Here is an 18,410-nt window from a genome sequence, read left to right as displayed (position 1 = left end):
CCTATAAAAGCCTACCTAGTGTTCATATCTCAGCCTAATTACTGGTTTAATATGGGGGAGAAATGATTTCCATGTAGTCACATTGCAGTCTGCGGTTTGGGTTGCTGTAAGACTCAACTTATTAGTTACTGAGTTACTCATTGTGTATGCAGACAACAGAAAGGAATGACTACATTACATTGCTCTGTCGATTTTCGATTTGGTTACAATAATGAGGCAACCAGACAATGGTTGACAGATGGAAATGACATAATTATACCGCTTCGATTAAATGTGGTGTTACAATATGGTTATACTAGATAGTGTGCAGTACTGATTCAACCCCACAGCCTGAGTATAAGGACTCCTACCTTAGGGACCACACAGCTTAACACTGAATCCTGCAGGAGCCCTCTTCTCTACTCTGTATGTCCCTCAGTCATCCTACATTCTCAATATAAAAAGACAAGACTAAAACCAGAGATTTGGGGAAAAACGTTTCTTTTTCGTTATTAAAAAGATTTATTCTGCCTTACAGTGTATTACATACAAAAAATAATAACAAAACACTTATGAGGCTTTATGAAACTAAAGCCTGAAACAGGTATTCATTTAATAGTCGCAGGCTGGTACCGAACTGGATCCTGTTGTGCTATGACCCGGAAGCGTCCTCTTCATCATCTTTTTGCATTTGTTCTATGAGTCTCTGTCGCTCAGCAGCCTGCCTCATCTTCATCATCACCACGCTCTCGTAGTCACGCTCATTTGTCAGGGCGCCCTGCAGGAGAGAAAGACAGGCATACAATGTCAAACAAAGTAACACAGAGAGGTACCTAACATGGAAAATGTTACTTAGACTGCATATGATCTGAAAGCACATATGAAAATCTTTAGTCCCACTCTGTAAGCATTTGATCCCAAGAATTCAATTTTATAAAAATTTACAAAGCCTTACTTGATTAATATACCAACAGAAAAGTTTTCAACTAAAGTTCTACTCTATTAATTGATAATCAATAAATTGTTCTGCTCATTTACCAAGCAAAAATATGTTTTATATCACTGTAAACTGAATAACTTTGGGTTTTAGACTGTTTGGACTGAAAATTCAACCAAATAAAGACATCAGCTTGGGTTTAAGGGATATGGTGATGGGCATGTTTATTTGTTAGTTAATTGTTTGACATTTGATGGACCAAACAATCAATCACTTAATACAATATTCAACTTACTTATCAATTAATTATGAATAATATTCAAATATTTCATTGAATCAAAACTATATATTTCTATAATCGTATAAAATCATTGGAGAGGGCATCAGTCTTTTCGTGAAATTATCCCAACTTTTGTGTGGGTGTGGGTCAAGGAGCCTACATTTCCCACAATGCAACCTTTCCCTTCACTTTGAGCCAGGTAAATGCCTCCCGTCTTTCAGACTCCCCACCTTTAGTTTGTTACAAGCAAGCCTTCTGTTATTAATATTGTGGTACCCCAGCCCAATCCGAGATAACCCTGAAGATAAGATATTCCTTTATTTGTCCCACAATGGGGAAATTACAATGTTACAGCAGCAAAGTGGATAGAGAAAAAAACAGTATAAAAACAGTAAGAGTAGGAAATAATAAATAAAAACACTGTACAAGAGAAAAAAACAGTAAGAAATCCACAACAACAGATAACACAAATAACACAAATAGTAGCAGCAGCAGAAGATATCACATTGACTGTGTTCACGTGATGTGTAATACTCCCAACACGTTAACTGATCGTGGTGTGGAGAGCAGCCCTTTAATCATTATTCAAGGAACATTTGTAATGAGTCATTACATTGGCAGGGAGTCACAGAGAAGTCAAACATGTCTGTAATTTATATCATGACAACAACTCAGGGCAGCACACGGAGCAAATGACACCACTGTCACTGTCCTCTGTGTGTTTGCTTTCACGACCAGGCCTGTGGGTGCACAGGCGATGAGAGGCGGACTCAGACAGATGCTCTCATCTCAGTTACCGTCAGCATGACGGCAGGGTGAACATGCATGAGACAGCAGCCCGCAGAGCAACTGTGACGGGGTAATTCCACTGCCTGAGGTCATTAAACCCCAAAATGATCAAGTCTGGCAGTCACCCGGGATCTCACTGCGTGTATGTGTTTGTGATTTCTTTGAAGGGCCTGGGCTTGGACGTCGATGGCGAGAGATTCTCTTACTATGGGGAGAATGGGAGAGGGCAGCCACTGGCTAATGGCTAATCAGCACAGTGGAACAAAGGCCAAGACACACAAACACAGAGGTCACAATCTGTGCGGTCACAAATGCCACACACAAGCCAGCACACACATCCAGGCACAAGAAGAAGGACGCTTTTTAAAATATGCATACAGGATGATACTTTTATGTGCATACTTATACATATATAACACACACATATGCGCACACACAGAGACCGTCATCCCATTCTGAAGTGGAGGGAGGCCATGTGTCCACAGAGTAAGCCATTGTTTTATAGGATTATATCCAGGAAGTTTGCTGGGCCAAGGAAGTGTCTCTTTAACAAGACAGTGAGCTGCAGGAGAGAGCGAGTGAGTGTGTGCATGAAGGACTGGGAGAGAGCGAGTGAGAGCGATTGGAAGAGGAGAGGTAGGTTTTTGTCAATGCACTCGCTGAGCTAAGACATCTGGAAAACATCACGGGGACTCCAGCATCCATGTGCTTAGAGAAAGAGGGCAAGTATGGAGGAAGAAGAGAGGAGAGGAGAGGGTCGGTGAGGGGAAGTTATCCCCCACTCAACCCCCCCAATCCCGCCCCTGGATTCAGGAAAGCTGCTATTATCATTCCAGTAATGTGAGCTCAAGCCCTTGTCTGACACGTAACTCTGAAATATCACGCGAACGCCATTAGGTAAATAAACAACTCTCACATCTTCAAATTAAAACACAAGCAAGTATACAAGCAAGCTTGTGAAAATGCTCCCTTTTCCTCAGCAAATATATCTCCACTCTGTCCTGCCCTCTACTGGCCTCTACACTGAAGTGCAGCTGAAAAATCCCAAGTCAGAATTGGTCTGACCTATTATCTACCTGGTGTTGTCACGGGCGGACTGTACCAGGCTAATGATGTAGGGGAATTTGGAGCATTAACAGGTGCTTTATGGGCAGTGTGACGCATTTCTTCTCAGGAAGAGGGATGTTTCCTTGCCTCGGGTGTTAACTTACAATGTACATGTTTAGCTAGTGCATCACTCTGTAACAAAACACTTGGTTGTGTACGTATGCATGCCTGTGTGCGTGAGTGTTGCAGTAACGCTGGGGCCCAGGGTGAGTAGGAAACCACAGAACACAAACAACGGGCTCCCGTACAAAGCCAAGAGAGGAGGGCACAAGGCCACCGCAGAGGTAGGATGGTAGTAAAACGCACACACACAAACAAGCTGTGGATTAGCTACGTGACATCAGCACATGCTTAGGCCTCCAAACAGCACACCCCAGTCTGACACCAGGCCAGTAATGACATCATGAGTACCACCAATGCTGTGAGTCAGGCAGTGCAACACACGCACACACTCCTTCCCCACACACAGCAGGAGGCATCTCGCAGTGCAGGTGGCCACTGTGTTCCCCCGGCACAAGTTGTCAGATCAGCTACGCATTACACCATTCCTTTATGTGTGTGTGTGTGTGTGTGTGTGTGTGTGTGTGTGTGTGTGTGTGTGTGTGTGTGTGTGTGTGTGTGTGTGAAAATGTGTGAGTGAGCATGGGAGCATGGGTGAGTGAGTATGTGAGGAAATGAGTGAGACTTACACCATTTCTACAAAATGGAAAAGAGATTATCAGAAGCTAAAGAGGGGATTTCATACTCTACAAGGTGTTTAAACACAAATGCATAAGCTCATAGATGACAAATGTAGAGTCAAACCAACATAAATTGTCTTAGTAAGGTGTCAGTAAGGATAGCTTCAGTGCTCCTTAGCAGAGATTCTACAAGTCCTCTGGAGCTCTACTGGAGGGAAGAACACTCTTCTTAAAAATACCAGTATTTTGTTTCGGTGATGGTGGTTATGTTAAGGCCGTAGTATATTATTCACATCATTTTCAAAAACCCCTTGTGCCTTGTACAGAAGCATCGACATTTATTATATTCCTCCAAACATGTATTCCAGTTTTCTCCTTAATTTGTTGCCCATCCTTACATACACTGTAGATTTACAGATTCACTCTAAATCCATTGATGCACGTAAACGGGAAACCATATTCCCAGCCAGAAAGAGGAGACAGCAAGAACAAAAGCAAGGCTCCTTTTTCCCCCCATTTGGTCTTTTTCTTTACTTGTTCTCCAACCAATTAAAATCAGATAGTGGAAAGCTAAGGAATACTATTTATGCATTGAAAGTGACAGTGCTGCTTTTAAAATCTTTGTATCTTATATACCTGTCATTTCATGCTTTATTGTCTCTTAATCTTGCAGCCATAGAGGTAACCAATTTGGATTTAATATCAATTATTCATTAACACCATCAGATATCTCTAACTAGATGGTCACTGAGCCAAGAAGTGATCTTTGTTACCAAGAGAAGAAATGGCTTTTTCTCAACAAGCCTACTCTGTGGGGTCCAGGCAAACAGTTCAGCCTCTAATGCAGTCTGTTGAAGTTAATCAAGGAACTATTTATCTGGAGTGTGTGTGGTGGCGTAGTGCGTGTTTCTATATGTGTGTTTATGTCACCCAGCTATGGAGTAGGTGATTTATGAGAGGCGAACACATTTAGAGATCATTCGTGTGTGTGTGTGTGTGTGTGTGTGTGTGTGTGTGTGTGTGTGTGTGTGTGTGTGTGTGTGTGTGTGTGTGTGTGTGTGTGTGTGTGTGTGTGTGTGTGTGTGTGTGTGTGTGTGTGCGCGTGTGTGTGTGGTTGCCTGAGCACTCCTGCTAACTCAAACAAACAGGCAGCGAGCAGGGGTACTACACATGCAACACTGGAGCCAAGATGAAATTCCTCTGTAGACAAAACTCAAGCTTTGTAAATAGTACAGGATTAATCATCATTCATTATGAGACTCGGCAGACATAAAAACCCCAAAGGTCTGGTCTATTATACCGATTTTGTTAGTGAAGAACAAACACTACATAGAGATTAAGGCCCAAATCGACTTCCTGTATTTAACCCTTCACATACACATGTCCTGCGAACATATGGTTTTTGAACGGAACTCCGAGACAAGACCTCCTTTTATTTGACAGCATGTGTCTGAGCAGAAAAAGTCTGCAGATCTAGTCTTAGTGCACACGCCTACAGATCATTGATTGTGACAATTATTTCATATGCAAGCTGCAGAATTTACATAGATATTTACTGTAAAATACAGCTATTTGACCCTGCATATTGTCCTGCTTTCTCAAATCAAAGTCAGATAGTTCTGATTTCTAAAGATTGTCAATCAAATATAAAACGCAAATCTTTTACATAATCATGTGCAAACCCAGTACAGTGCATAAATGGACACTGTGTGCAGATAGTGGTAGTTGCGTGTGGACTGCAGATTCAGTCAATAACATTCAGAGGTAAAGTGCAGGGAAAAAAGGCGGGAGTGGATGTGAGGTGCCATGTAAGTAGGTGTGTGTATGTGTGGACTTCTACGCATGTGGTTATACGTGGTCACGGTATTGGACAGAATAAAAGTCTGTTGGATAGAGACGTGGAGCGCCTTTGGAAACTGTTAAAGTAAAGGAAATAAACAGTGAAAAGAGAAATGGCAGCAAAGACCTGAACTCCTGGTGCCCTGGCATTTCTCTTTATGATGGATGAGCTCAGGGATCCTAGAATAGGGAGATGTGGGGGTTTGGCCTTTTTAATATCCAACAAAACATTGCTGTAGAAGCAAAATTATGTCTTCCACATCCTGGCCTTCCGGGAAAAGCCCTCTGATTGCAACAGATTTCCCTTTAAAACAAAAGGGGCCACAGGACTAAGATTGCAGTCTGAACCTTGAGATGTCAAAAGCTCAGGCATTATGAGGGGAGAAAAAAAGAAAGAAAATAAGTCCAAACAAAAACAAAAAAAAGTAAAATATCTGTGCGCTCTGTGTATGTACATGTTCCCATATCAACATGGTTCCTTATCTAGTTAATGTGCAGAACAAACAGACTGTTTACATCATACCTCCAGTCTTCAAAGTAATCTAAATATCCCAACCATGATCTTATAATTACTAATGATTCAGTGCCAGGAGACAAAGCGGTGCATTCCCGGCCTACACTGACCGCCCACATTCACTGGAAAAAAACTGTATGTTATGAGTTATGCATATGTACATTAAACGTTTTTAACTCAATCCAGCTAAAACTAAATGGAAAGCTCTAAACATTTCATAAGTCTGTGGGCTCAACAAGGAGATCAAAACAAGTATAAGATCTCTCTGTATAACAGCACAAAATTACTATTATATAACATATATTTTCTGGAGGGGGATATGTTGCCGTTCTTGGACAGTTGATAGTTGAGAAAGACAGAAAGGTATCAGACTTAAAGGGAAGATATTGCAGCTCCATGGAATGTTTTTTTCACCCACTAAAATTCCCCTTAAAAACTTAATATATCTTTGATAGATAAACAGATGCTGTGAGTTCTATCTTTTAGTCCATTGTAGAGTCAAGTCTTCAACCATTTGTAAATGGTTGACAATGTAGGACTGTGCTGGAAGGCAAAAAAACAGGCATCACAACACATTTTTTCTCCTAAACCTAACATTTAAATAATCAAGCTGTTTTATATTGTTAGAGTATTTGGCATGAATAAAAATGACCTCAGCAGACACTTCTGTTTAGCCTTCCATCAGTTATCCAGCCTATTCACCTCCTTAGTGTGTTGGACCTGAAGTAACCTTACTTTGTTGATTAGAGGCTACTGTAAGCTTTTCGTGTGTTGGTGAGTCTGCTCTTGGTATATATAACTGAACACCTGGACTTTGACTAGTGTCAGATATCTGTCATGTGGCAGTCATGCAACTGAGTGTCTTCACTTTGTCTGAGCAGCCAGACTGCCAAGTTTCTGTTGGAGCGCCTTCAAAAAGCTCATCATTGAGTCATAACTTTGGAGACAAACAGTGACAACAATAGTTAGGATTATGACAAATGCATACTTGGATGTTCTCACCAGAAAGGACAGTGCAAAGCTACCAGGAACGTTGACTTTTAAAAACTGAAGCACAGTGTGTCCTGCATTTGTCGTCATTGAAAAATGTTTTTCATATACAAGAATCAGACAGTTCTTGCTGTAAATCTAGTTTAAATGCTGGCTGTCTTAGGGCCGTGATACAGCGGAAGCTGGAGAACACACAACAAAGGGCCAGAAGAATATCCACCAAAGCCTCAGTTTGGGCTTCTAGCGCCAGTCAAAGCAATATCTGGAAACACTTTTTATCCTGCAACAACAAAAACACGCAGCATCCCAGATTTCAGGCCCAGCATAGCTGCATCAAACCACACTGCCCGCTATGGTCAGGCCTTAGAAAAGAGGCTTATACAGAAATCCAGCTAGGGCTAAACGCATCAACCCAGAGGCTGCATAGCATGACAACACAACTAACAGTGAGCCCAACCTTGGTCAGCTGGCAGGTCTCGTGAGGTCATTCCCAAATACCACAGATAACACTAGCTCTTCACCCTGATTGTCTTCTAGCATGAAAGCAGTTTTGTGGTTGTAGGTGGAAGAAGGAGGGGGTTTCTTAGAAGAGAAATGTTCAAATATGTTCTGTTTCAGTCTTGAGTAAATGTTATGATAATTTCATTTGCGTGAGTAATTGTGTCTGGTCTTACAGACTGTTTCTGGCGCTGGAGTGGAGAGCGGGAGAACAAGAGAGGATCAGACGGCACGCCTATTGTTTATTGGATCAATTTGAAAGCACTGGAGGAGTAGTGAAGGATACCATTTGTCGCTTTCCTTGACACCCAGCATGTTTAAGTTTAGTGAACAAGGAGAGGCATTCAGACTCGGGACAAAGGGATACACAGACGTGTCCTCCTTTCTGCTGGAACACAGTGTTCATTATAAGACCTCTATGAGAGCATGATGGCGAGTATCTCCTTAAAAAATGGGGACACAGGTTGTAGAGGATTAAAAAAAAAAATCCTTCCAAACCATCCACCAAGAAAACTAAAAGGACATGATCAAGACAAGTAACAATTACTGCCTGTGAGAGCACAACAAACTACTTTAACCCTGCTCTTTTTAACACAAACATCTTTTATAGAACAGAAAAAAGTTTGCTGTTTGGACACAATTTTCATGATTGTATTGCTGTAGCATTCAAAAGACAAAGACAACAAGATGGATGTGTGAAAATTGGAAATGCAACAAGCTATCTCTCTTGTGCAACCCAGCGTGCTGTGTGCCTGTACATACATGTCTGTGTGCGATAGTGTGCTTTGATTACATAGCAAAGCTATAGGCCTCCATTCAGGCAGAAGAGCCTGTAGAGTGGGCTGGACTGCAAGGCTTTAGACAAGCCAACAGTAAGCAGGAAATCAGGAAATGAGCAGAGTAGAGGGACAATGACATGGAGATTACCGCTCAGTTAACCCGCACCCTTTGGGTGACTGACCTGTTTGCTCACTAAATACAACTTCCTTTTAGATACAAGCACGCAATCTATGAAACACACACTTTCAAACACAACCTGCTGTGCACTCAACAACCTATTCAAACTCAACCTCTCTCACTCTCCCCGTCTCTCAAACACAATTAGGTCCAGAAATGAGTCGTGCGCCTCTGTAGTTTCTCCCACATTTCGGTCTTTCTCAATATCAAGGAATCAAATCAGCAGCTCCTGCTTCACACCCACTGTCTCACAGGTAATGGGTGCAGCCAACCAACCAGCAGGACTTAGTTTAACACTTATGACTAAAAGGTCAACTCACACCGCAACCAGGATGATATCATCTGACGGCTGGCAACCATTCTAAAAGGGGGATGACTGCTAATATAAACTAAGAAAAGCCTTAAGAAAAAAAATTTGAAGAAAAGATAACCTCCACCTGGAAGTCTTAACGCTCTTGTACTCTGACCTCACCTGGCTTATCTCTTAGGCAAAAGAAGACTTTCACCAGCGACACACCTGGAGAGCTCTGCAATGCAAGAGGGAGTTTACACTGGGAAGGATTAGCAAAAAAAAAAAAGGGGGGGGGATTTAATGTCTGAGGACTGACAAGACTCACCTAAGCAGCAGCATAGACAAAGGTAAGAGACCCTTAAATGTTACAATTTAATGTAAAAGTTGACTTGGTTGTGTCACTGGTGAAATTTCCATTTTAACTGACTCTGTTTCTCTGTTTCAGGACTAGACTGTACAATCAAGTCTTCCCTGTAACAGCTGAACAAGCCCCATCATGTCAAGGAAGAGTTTGTCGGGGTGTGCAGGTAGACGCTGCCTAGTTTCCTGACAGAGACGTGTGTGCATGTGAGGGATTCAAATATCCTGTATTTGCTCAGCGAGACAGGTAAGAACTAACTAATCAGTCTTGATGTATTCTATTGTTATTTATCCCACTCGAAAAACAACTGCATGAAAAGGAAAATCTTGAAATTAATTGCTTTTAACTCGTGGTTAAAGTTTTCATCAGACGGATTCCTCATCTGTCTCAAAGCTGCATCATTTATGGCAGCACTGAGGAAGATAATTTAAAGAAAGTTTCTTGGCCAATCTGTTTTAATGGGCTTCTTTAATTTTTACTTGGCCATGAAGTGTTTCCTGAACATGAGACTCATGGCTGAAATCCTAAGACTCCTCCTTGGCCAAACTGACATGTTTGGAAAGGAATGCTGTTGTGTCCACGCTCTCCAATCTCCCGCTGCTACTAAAGTGCCGGTAAAACCTTTATAGGCCAACAAAACCTGTTTGCTGTAGTGGCTTACAAATTTACAGAGTGAGTGTTTCAAGTCACGAACACAGATCTAATGTGGGCAAAGCTGTTTGGGAGACTGTTAAATCACAGACACTGAATAGATTATCTAATCGACATGCCAGTGTTGATGAACTGAGTTCTGTTTTACTTAATAAAATGATTACAGGTCACGGAACACAAAATAGTTCTTTTTTTTTTTTTTCTTTTTTTTTACAAAGTTTGACTCTCATGTGTTAGTGTATGGTTTTCATTTCTGAGCAAGATGTTTCCTTTTAAGTTTTGTTGGTGGAAGTGAAATTTTAATAATATAAAATCCCTAAAATACAATGCAAAACATAAAACTTATTTTGAAATGTAATGCCTACAGTGTGATGTTATTTATGGAATAAAAATATTTCATTTTATGAACTTCCACATCCAGAGTCACTGCATAAATCCACCACGGCAAAATAAACTGACTGCCTCCCAGCTATCTGTATTTTTCACAAAATCATTAACATGTGTTCCAAAGTGAAGTTATCATCATGATTTCTGACAGAAGTTACGGTAAAACCATTTGGGAATCTGCATTTTTGTTCCTTTTGTTACTGGAAGTCTTAAGTAGGCTAATAGACTTCCTTCAGAGGATAGGCGGTAGACCACACCTGCATTTATGGTAAAAAACAGGGATTGAAAAGTAAATATTTAGAAATGAAAGCTTTAAAGCATTGTTGGAACATGCTGCCAAATATTGCTGAATTTCATTAAATCAAAATAAGGCGGAGCAGGTGCAATCTCTAAACAATGGCTGCCGATTTATATCAAGCCGACTGATCCAGTCCAATACTTACATCTGGTGCTGAATTACATGACGAGCACAAGCACAGGCCTGCGCCATATTCTAGCAAGATGAGAGGGAAACCTTAATGATATCAAACTGATTTATAATATATTTTAAAAATGGAGAGCTATGTATCAGACCATTTTAAATTTAAATTAATAAAATAATTTCTCTTTTCTTATGTTTTGTTGCAGATGGCATTATGTGTTTAAGCTTCACCACTTCCTAAGGATTCATTGTCAAACAAAGGAGAAAATACAAAAGGATACAAAGACTTTTGAGGATACATAAAAACATTTGAGCCTATTTCAACCAAATCTGCCAAGATGCCACTCAGAACATCGTTGTATAGAAAGCCATCCTCTGGTCGTTGGTCCAGCAGGAACTCCAAACGCAGGGAGGTGCTGTCCGTAAATATGATTAGTTTACCACTGGCCGATTTCCGCCACATCTCACATATTGGCAACGATGCCGATACGGACAGCTTTGGAGATCTCTCCTTCTTAAAAATGGGCCACGGTCTGCTTCTACAAAGCTCCCAGAGCGAGCAGAATCTCTTCCTGGCCTGCTCGGCTCCACCCAAGCCTCCGCGTCTAAACCTGGATGAGGCAGACGGTTCTGAGAGCCCCGACTGGCACGGAAACCACCAGCACAGCGTGTCCCAGAAGAGAAAGAAATGCAGCTCTATGCCACTTCTGGACAGTGAGGAAGGAGACATAGAGATGGAAAAGGAGGATGGGTGCCAAAGAGGGAATATTGTTGCTTCCAGTCAGACTCACAGACCTGGATGGGGCAGCCTGAGCTTAGACAAGGATGGAGACTCCGCAGACAACTGTGACAAAAGTGCTGGACAGCCAAAGGATGAGGACAGTGGCTTTTCATTTAGCCTCGACCTGGGCCCTTCAATCTTGGATGATGTTCTCCAAGTGATGGACAAACTCCACAATTAGACAAGATAGCAGCCAAGGGTTACAGGAAGCCTTTACTAAAAGTCTGGAATATGGAGAACTCGAACTGTTCTGTATGACACATTTCTCCTCAAGTGATGGTTATTGTTCAAATAAACTGTAGATATCTTATTTTATGATCCCTGGGCACCTAGTAGTAATACACAGCCTTTGGAGAGAACTATTAATGGAGGTTAACTACTACACTGAAAAGACTGTCTTTTACCAGTATTTCAGTAAAACATGCTACGTACTTTTTGAATCACACATCACAGCAGATTTTTAGGGTAAGGAGCTTACTCCTTTATAGAGCACCAGATATTGTGTCTACAGCACACTGTGGTCCATAGCATTTGTAAAAAGTAAAAATAATCTCTTGCTTGAAAGTTAATGTTCTCCTTAGATTGACCCCTTGTAGAGGTCGATCCAATGTTTAAATTAATAATTGAACAAACTGATGTCAAACCCCAAGCTGGACATTTCTTCTTTTACTTCCCTCCTTTGCTATTGTAATCCCCCAAACCACACGCCACAGCACTGAAGACGGCTGTTAAGACTTAAGAGTGTTGTGTTTAAGAAAAGAAAAGCTGCAGCTGGAATCCAAGGTCCTCGAGCTGCGATGTCTTGGCTCTTAGCGTGCTTGCCAATCTATTGTGTGCAGAGGGCAATTTTGCCTCCGCACGCATCCCAGAGGCCCCACTCAAAGGTAGACCAAGGTACCCCCCATCTCTCATTCCCAACAATGCAGTGAAAACAAACACTTAGCTCTGCTTCCAATAAAAGCCAGCCAGTAGTGGCAGGTTGGGCTGCAGACCAAGCCAGGCCACAGGTCCAAGACCTGAAAAGAAAAAAAAAAAAAAAAAAAAAAAAGGAGAGCAGGGTGTTTTCTTAGCTGCAAATCAAGAGTCCGATACTCTGGTGAGTGGCACACGAGAGGGAAAGTGGTAAAGGGTAACGTGATACTTCCACATATGCAGGGGGTGTCGAGGGAGGAGGACCAGAGACATCCATTACTGCAGCAAAAGTCCTGATGAGGGTTTAAACACTACCTTCTGACCAAACAGACCCCCCCTCCACCCGACACGTGAAAAAGACATGCTTGTGTCTCACATAGCATGGAACTGAGATTTGTGTCGATCAAGATGCACTTTCCTCAGGTCTGGATAAGGAGAGAGTCAGGACAGAGCCTCAGTCTGTGCCTTACTGGGGGTAGGGGGGGTTGTCAGGAAAGGCTGTGGGGCAAACCCAGAACCAGCCAAATTCCTTAGTTCCCCACGGGTCATGCTGCAAAATATACGAACCACAAGTGTCCCGCTTCTGGCAATGGATTTAGAACTCTATGTATGTCCAGGAACAGCGATGTTTGTGGGAACATCTGCACTGTATACCTCTTTTGACATCTCCCATTTTAAACTGGAAATCACTACCCCCTTTTTTTGTATATGTTATGACAATAACACATTGTGAAACATATATGCATTGAAAAATGTACTGCTGTATTTTGGTGAAGTAAAGAAAAATATCGTTCAAATTCCACAATTGGTGGTTTGGTGAATAGAACTGCTCATGTCAACATTTTAAGAAAGCTTGTATGACACTGTTTACACACCCTGATGGACAGACATTTATTTGGCTTTTTAACCATCAGCAGCCACTGTGTGGGCAATGAGCGTTGTCAGTCACTTACAGTATACCTAACAGTTTCCAGAAAAATTATAGCCTTGGATTATCCAACACAACAAGCAGCACAATATCATTTCAGGGTGGAGAGACACACAAGCCTAAATTAGACAGGCATGTCAAGCAGGATTTAATGTAGAAACATAAATACTGTGTTACATTAAACTGGACTTTGGAGCAACTGCTGAGCTGTTAGGCAAGCCCTGCTCTGAGGCACACCTGTATCAGACAGAGTTCAACAGCTAACTAGGGTGTGTTAGTTTGTCAGACTTTTATAATACAGGCGACTTTTTCCAGATAAGCAAGAGAAAGAGCTATTCAGTTACACAGACTTTACATTGGACAGTGTTACCCTGTCTGCTACAATGGCCCTTAATGATCAAAGTCTAATTTTTTCACAAGAGAAAGAAAAATTGTGCAGTGTCGGCCAGGCATATACTAGACACTGTGGAAACAAATGATTGTTATGTTTGTTATATATATTAAACAATATAAGAAAAACAACAATTTTGGTATTTTGAGTATTTTTTTTTAATTATAAAAAAAACACCGACACATCTTGCAAGCCCATCCTCATTCATTATACCTTCACTTTTTTTCTGGCCTTCTTGCAGAGAAGAGTCCTTGACTGCTACGAGTTCTCAGTGTGAAGAATCACATGAAGTTAAGCTCAACAAGTGTTCAGCCGCATGACTGATGCGAGAAGAAAGAGCCTGTAATTGAAGACAAATTATCTTGTCTGCGCTGCACAAACTGGCTGAGTTGTGAAGTATCCCAATCACATCTGGTACCACTTCGCTCCCTCCAATAATCTAAACTTTCTGTCATACAGAATACCAAAATAACCCTGTCATCTCACTGAAGAGTAGCTCTTATGACTTATTTATTTTGTCATGTACTAACTAAAAAACAAAAAATATTGTTTTGGCAAATAAGAGATGTCCTTCTACTGTAATTGCATTTTTGCAGTACAGTCTGATGCTGCTGAGACACTGGTTCACACACAGAAGGTGATTATGTGAAACTGATATTGTTTATGCTGTCTGTATCGTGTCAGAACATATTATCAAGCTATAGACGGTTAGGGCCAAGCCAGTCCACAACAGTTAACCCCTCTCATGACACGCATGATTTGGGTGTACCACAACAATTTTGAAATTCTGACCACACCTTAATTACGCCAGGCAATGTCTAATGAGAAAATACAAAAACAGGTCTATATATTTCATGCTATCCCAAACCAGTGTAACTTTTCTATAAACTGTGGTCTTTTGCTCTTTGAGTGTCCCGTTGTACATACACGATATATCACCAACAGCTCCAACCTCATATATTATGAGGTTTACTGTCTTTCTCTGTTTACTATATCCATTTAAACCTGGTACACAATTTTAATATCAGATACTAACCAATAATAATAATAATAATGATAATAACATGCTTTCCTCCTTTTGGATCTGATCATAAAAAAATATAGAACCCTGTTGGTCTCCCTCCAAGAGGCCCGATATTGCCATTCAAAGAGGGTTGATTATGCAAACAGCAGGGCCACATACAGCACACCTCTTCAAGACTCAGTAGCTATTTTAGGTGAGAGTGCACTTTTCAAGCACCAGCAAACCGGCAGGCTGGAAAAACAATCCCAGAATAGCTGATCCGCTGCATCTGGCTTGTGTCGTGACAAGCCTGTGATGACTCTCATGGCTCTAGATGGAAGAAGCAGGCGTAGAAAGCTCAAATTTAAATTCTTCACAATGGATTCACTTTAAATACTATGGAAAGCTAAACTGCGCAATAAACCATGAATCACGACACACTGATTAATGATCAAGTTACATCTGCGGAGAAAACAAATATTACGTCTGGTAAAGACAAAGCAGATGGTTAGATAGTGATTCCATATCTGAGGCAAGTTGGGAGGTGAGATCATTAGTCAGATTTCTGCAAATCCATAAAGTCCGCCACATATGAGAAGTCATATTTTGATGCAGAAACTAGACAGTACCGTTCTTATTTAACAGTACATTTATATGTACATTATCTGAGCCCTGCAGTGTTTTGGTTACCACACTATTAATATAAACTGTTTATTTTCTTTACTTCAGGTTGATTCAGGCACCATGACTCATTCAGGATTCACTGAGATTTGCAACTGTGTACACTTCAATGCTTAAATAAATGCTTGCACTAATGAGAATGACTTAAGCACTTCTTTCATAAAGCTGCCCTTTTCTCAATCTCTAACTATGACTATGTTTATTAAGTCAAAGGGTGAAGAAACAACAACAAAGAACAGCCTGGAGATGAAACTAGATATTTTCCCAAAAGAGAGGTCTGAATTAAGTCAGGAGCATTGGGAGCAATTTCACACAGTGTGGAAGATGTGGTCCGTCCCTATTTGGACATTTTTAATATCTGTGGTGAGAAAATCTGGGTGAATGCAGTGGGGGCCCGTTATAAATCATGTCATATCGGTTTTCTGGAAAAGCAGAACAAAAACAGTTCAACAGGTCTCCTCAGTGTCAGTCTGTGAGAGCAGGGAAAATCATATCATGGTACAGTTAGTAATGTTCAAGGTCAGGACCCTCAGGGGGAGTCTTCAAGAGGAATTTGTGTACCCCACTCAGGCCCTTCACATTGGCAAAAACCTGACAAACGATCTGCATGCTGCACTGATAGCTCCCGGCAAATTTAATTTCTGGACCAATTAGAGCAGAGCTGGGTCCAGTGCTGAATCCAGTACTACTGATTGGTCTAGACTGAGAGCAGAGTGACTCTTAGTCATGCAGATCACAACCACCTGAGTGATGAATGTGTTTGCGTGTATATATATATATATATATATTGTTCCGTTTCATGATCTCTGTTAGATCTGTTAGTTTGCTCAGTACAGTGTGTTTTTGCAATCCGTTTTTGAACCTTCAGAAGTTTTTGGGATGTGCAAACCCTACACTCTGTTTGCCCTTCACACTGGCCCCAGATTAATTTATTAAGCCGAGCAGATCTGGAACTGAACCTGAGGCTGAAGTCATACGTCTGTGTTTCCGAGCTCCCTGTAGTGAGACCCTGACTCTCTGAGCACGATGTTTGGATTGATGAGGTTAAAGAAGCAAGTCTTCACCCAAGCTGCTCCTATGTGATTGCAGCTGGCTAGTGTGAGAGAGTAATGGAGAGGTAGATGACAGAAGGGGAATCTGATTTTTAGATTTAAGATAGAGTCCGACGAGAAGGACCTCCAAGGCACTGGCTTCTTATTACCTCTATATCTCTTTCTCAAATGCCCCCCATGTCCACTGACCCCAGGCCAGATGTGGAACAACATTACTAATATCTACAATGGTTAAACCATTATGTCATGTGGGGCCTCTTTAGTGAGTATTCTCGCTGAGAGCTAATGCGAAAATTACCCGGCCATAGTAATGTTTTCATTCTCAGGGGCAGGACAAAAAAATCTGTAAGGCAAACCAGGTTACCATAATAACATTTAAAGAGATTAGTGTGACAAGTCCCAGTGTGCAAGCTGGGAGTCTCACATGCTAGCCTTGACGAGGGGGTCTGAGACACTGCACTGGGTGGAGGGGTGAAACCCAGTTCAGCAGCAGCTCTGGAGACATAGATAAGTGTAGATAAAGTCTACTGATCTGCAATCCCTCACAGGTAAAGATCACAACGTAGGAGAAGTAAAATGGACACTGCAGAGAAAAAAAACATTACTTCATACTAATCGAATGACAAGAAAGAAAAACTTTGTAGATTCTCAGTGGATATAGCTGAAATTAGATTATCCTTGGACAGGAAAAGAGTTAATGCGCCTTTGGTGTCTGCATGTGTACTTGGCAGGGAAAGACAAAACATTAGGCGTGCAAAATCAATTAAAAAAAGTTGAGATTGCAATATGGACTACTGTGATTTCCAAATCACAAGAAGCAACACATCAAAGAGAAAATGTAAATGTTTTCTAAAGTGTAAAGCATTCTAGTTTTGTGCAGCAAACCTTTGGGCAGCAGAAAGTAAATTCTTTAAATTCAGAATTAGAAACCACATTCCCTCTAAAAAATATTATTATATATTATATTATTAATATTTAACTCTCTATAATCAAACCGGTAGAAAACCCCCAAAAAAACATTATTTACGAAAAACTATTTAAGGATCAATAGCAATAGAGAACCAGACTCACTTGGCAACAATGCAGGAATTTAGTGAGTCTCACGTGCCAGGCTACCATTATTGCACACTGCTTCTTCTGGGTTGCTATGTGAAACGCAGCATTCCTGGGGTCTCGCAGGTCAGGCCCGTTAATGAGCGTCCCGACCAGGGGCTTTGGGCTAGTGCCGGGCCAGCGCCTCACCACTCCAAAGCAAATAAACTGAGGTCCATTTATACAAACACATTGTTCTAGGACAGACAAGGGGAGCGCAAGCACTGGGGCAATATTTGCACCACTGATACGAAAATTAAACTTTAGAAGGTTTACATACCTCCCTTTCTGGGATAGTGTTTAGGCAATAGTATTTGTGTTGGAACCTGTGTACATGGGAAGATTTTGTGACATGGGGCCGACACTTATGAGAGTGGGAGGGAATTACAACGATGCATTTTCGGGTTCGAGTGGTACCTGTGAAGACATAAAGTTGCCAGGTTGAGATACTGGAGCTAAAACCTCGGGCTGTCCTTCAAGCCATGAAATCTTCAAGGGGTTTTCACTCAGGCCACTTTCATTCTTGACTGCCAGCTCCTACAAGACAAAAAACACAAAATAATCTGTGAGTGGATCTTCTGATGGTATCTCTGCCAGTATTTTATTAGGACAATAAATGTTTCTCCATGTCCTGAAATCTGTAAAAAAAATTGCATTGTGTACATCTTACACCTGGGTATTTGTGCAGGGACTGTTGGCATAATATACATATGAAAAACACATGTAGACAAGGACAAAAGGTGGATTGTAACTGGGCCAACACCCAGAGCTAGGCTGGGACCTGGAAATGGGCAGGCAGAGACCACAGAACCTGTGCCCAGATCCCTGTAGACTGGCAGACATGTGCTCTGGACGGAAACCACACGCCGTGGTGAGGAAGCCACAACA

The 18,410-nt window shown here is 41.4% G+C and overlaps 2 protein-coding genes across 3 annotated transcripts in view; one reads left to right on the top strand and one right to left on the bottom strand.

The window, feature by feature from the left end:
• Positions 1-463: 463 nt before the first annotated feature.
• Positions 464-18,410, bottom strand: part of dnajc17 (DnaJ (Hsp40) homolog, subfamily C, member 17) — a 32,149-nt gene continuing 14,202 nt past the window's right edge. For both annotated transcript variants that reach the window (XM_051386521.1, XM_051386532.1), the window contains 2 exons: positions 17,940-18,059; positions 464-757 (listed from right to left, as the gene is read on the bottom strand). In XM_051386521.1, the coding sequence (XP_051242481.1) occupies positions 632-757; positions 17,940-18,059 (246 nt within the window). In that variant the 3' untranslated portion in view covers positions 464-631. The remainder of the gene's footprint in view (positions 758-17,939; positions 18,060-18,410) is intronic.
• On the top strand, positions 8,647-13,828 carry LOC127355542 (cdc42 effector protein 3). The gene is made up of 3 exons (XM_051386548.1): positions 8,647-9,209; positions 9,308-9,469; positions 10,889-13,828. Exon 3 carries the CDS (start codon positions 11,021-11,023, stop codon positions 11,642-11,644), a length of 624 nt encoding a protein of 207 aa, XP_051242508.1. The 5' UTR covers positions 8,647-9,209; positions 9,308-9,469; positions 10,889-11,020; the 3' UTR covers positions 11,645-13,828.

This window comes from Dicentrarchus labrax, unplaced genomic scaffold (genome assembly GCF_905237075.1).
Source record: "Dicentrarchus labrax unplaced genomic scaffold, dlabrax2021, whole genome shotgun sequence".
Lineage (NCBI taxonomy): Eukaryota > Metazoa > Chordata > Actinopteri > Moronidae > Dicentrarchus > Dicentrarchus labrax.
This window is presented reverse-complemented; position numbering and strand designations above follow the sequence as displayed.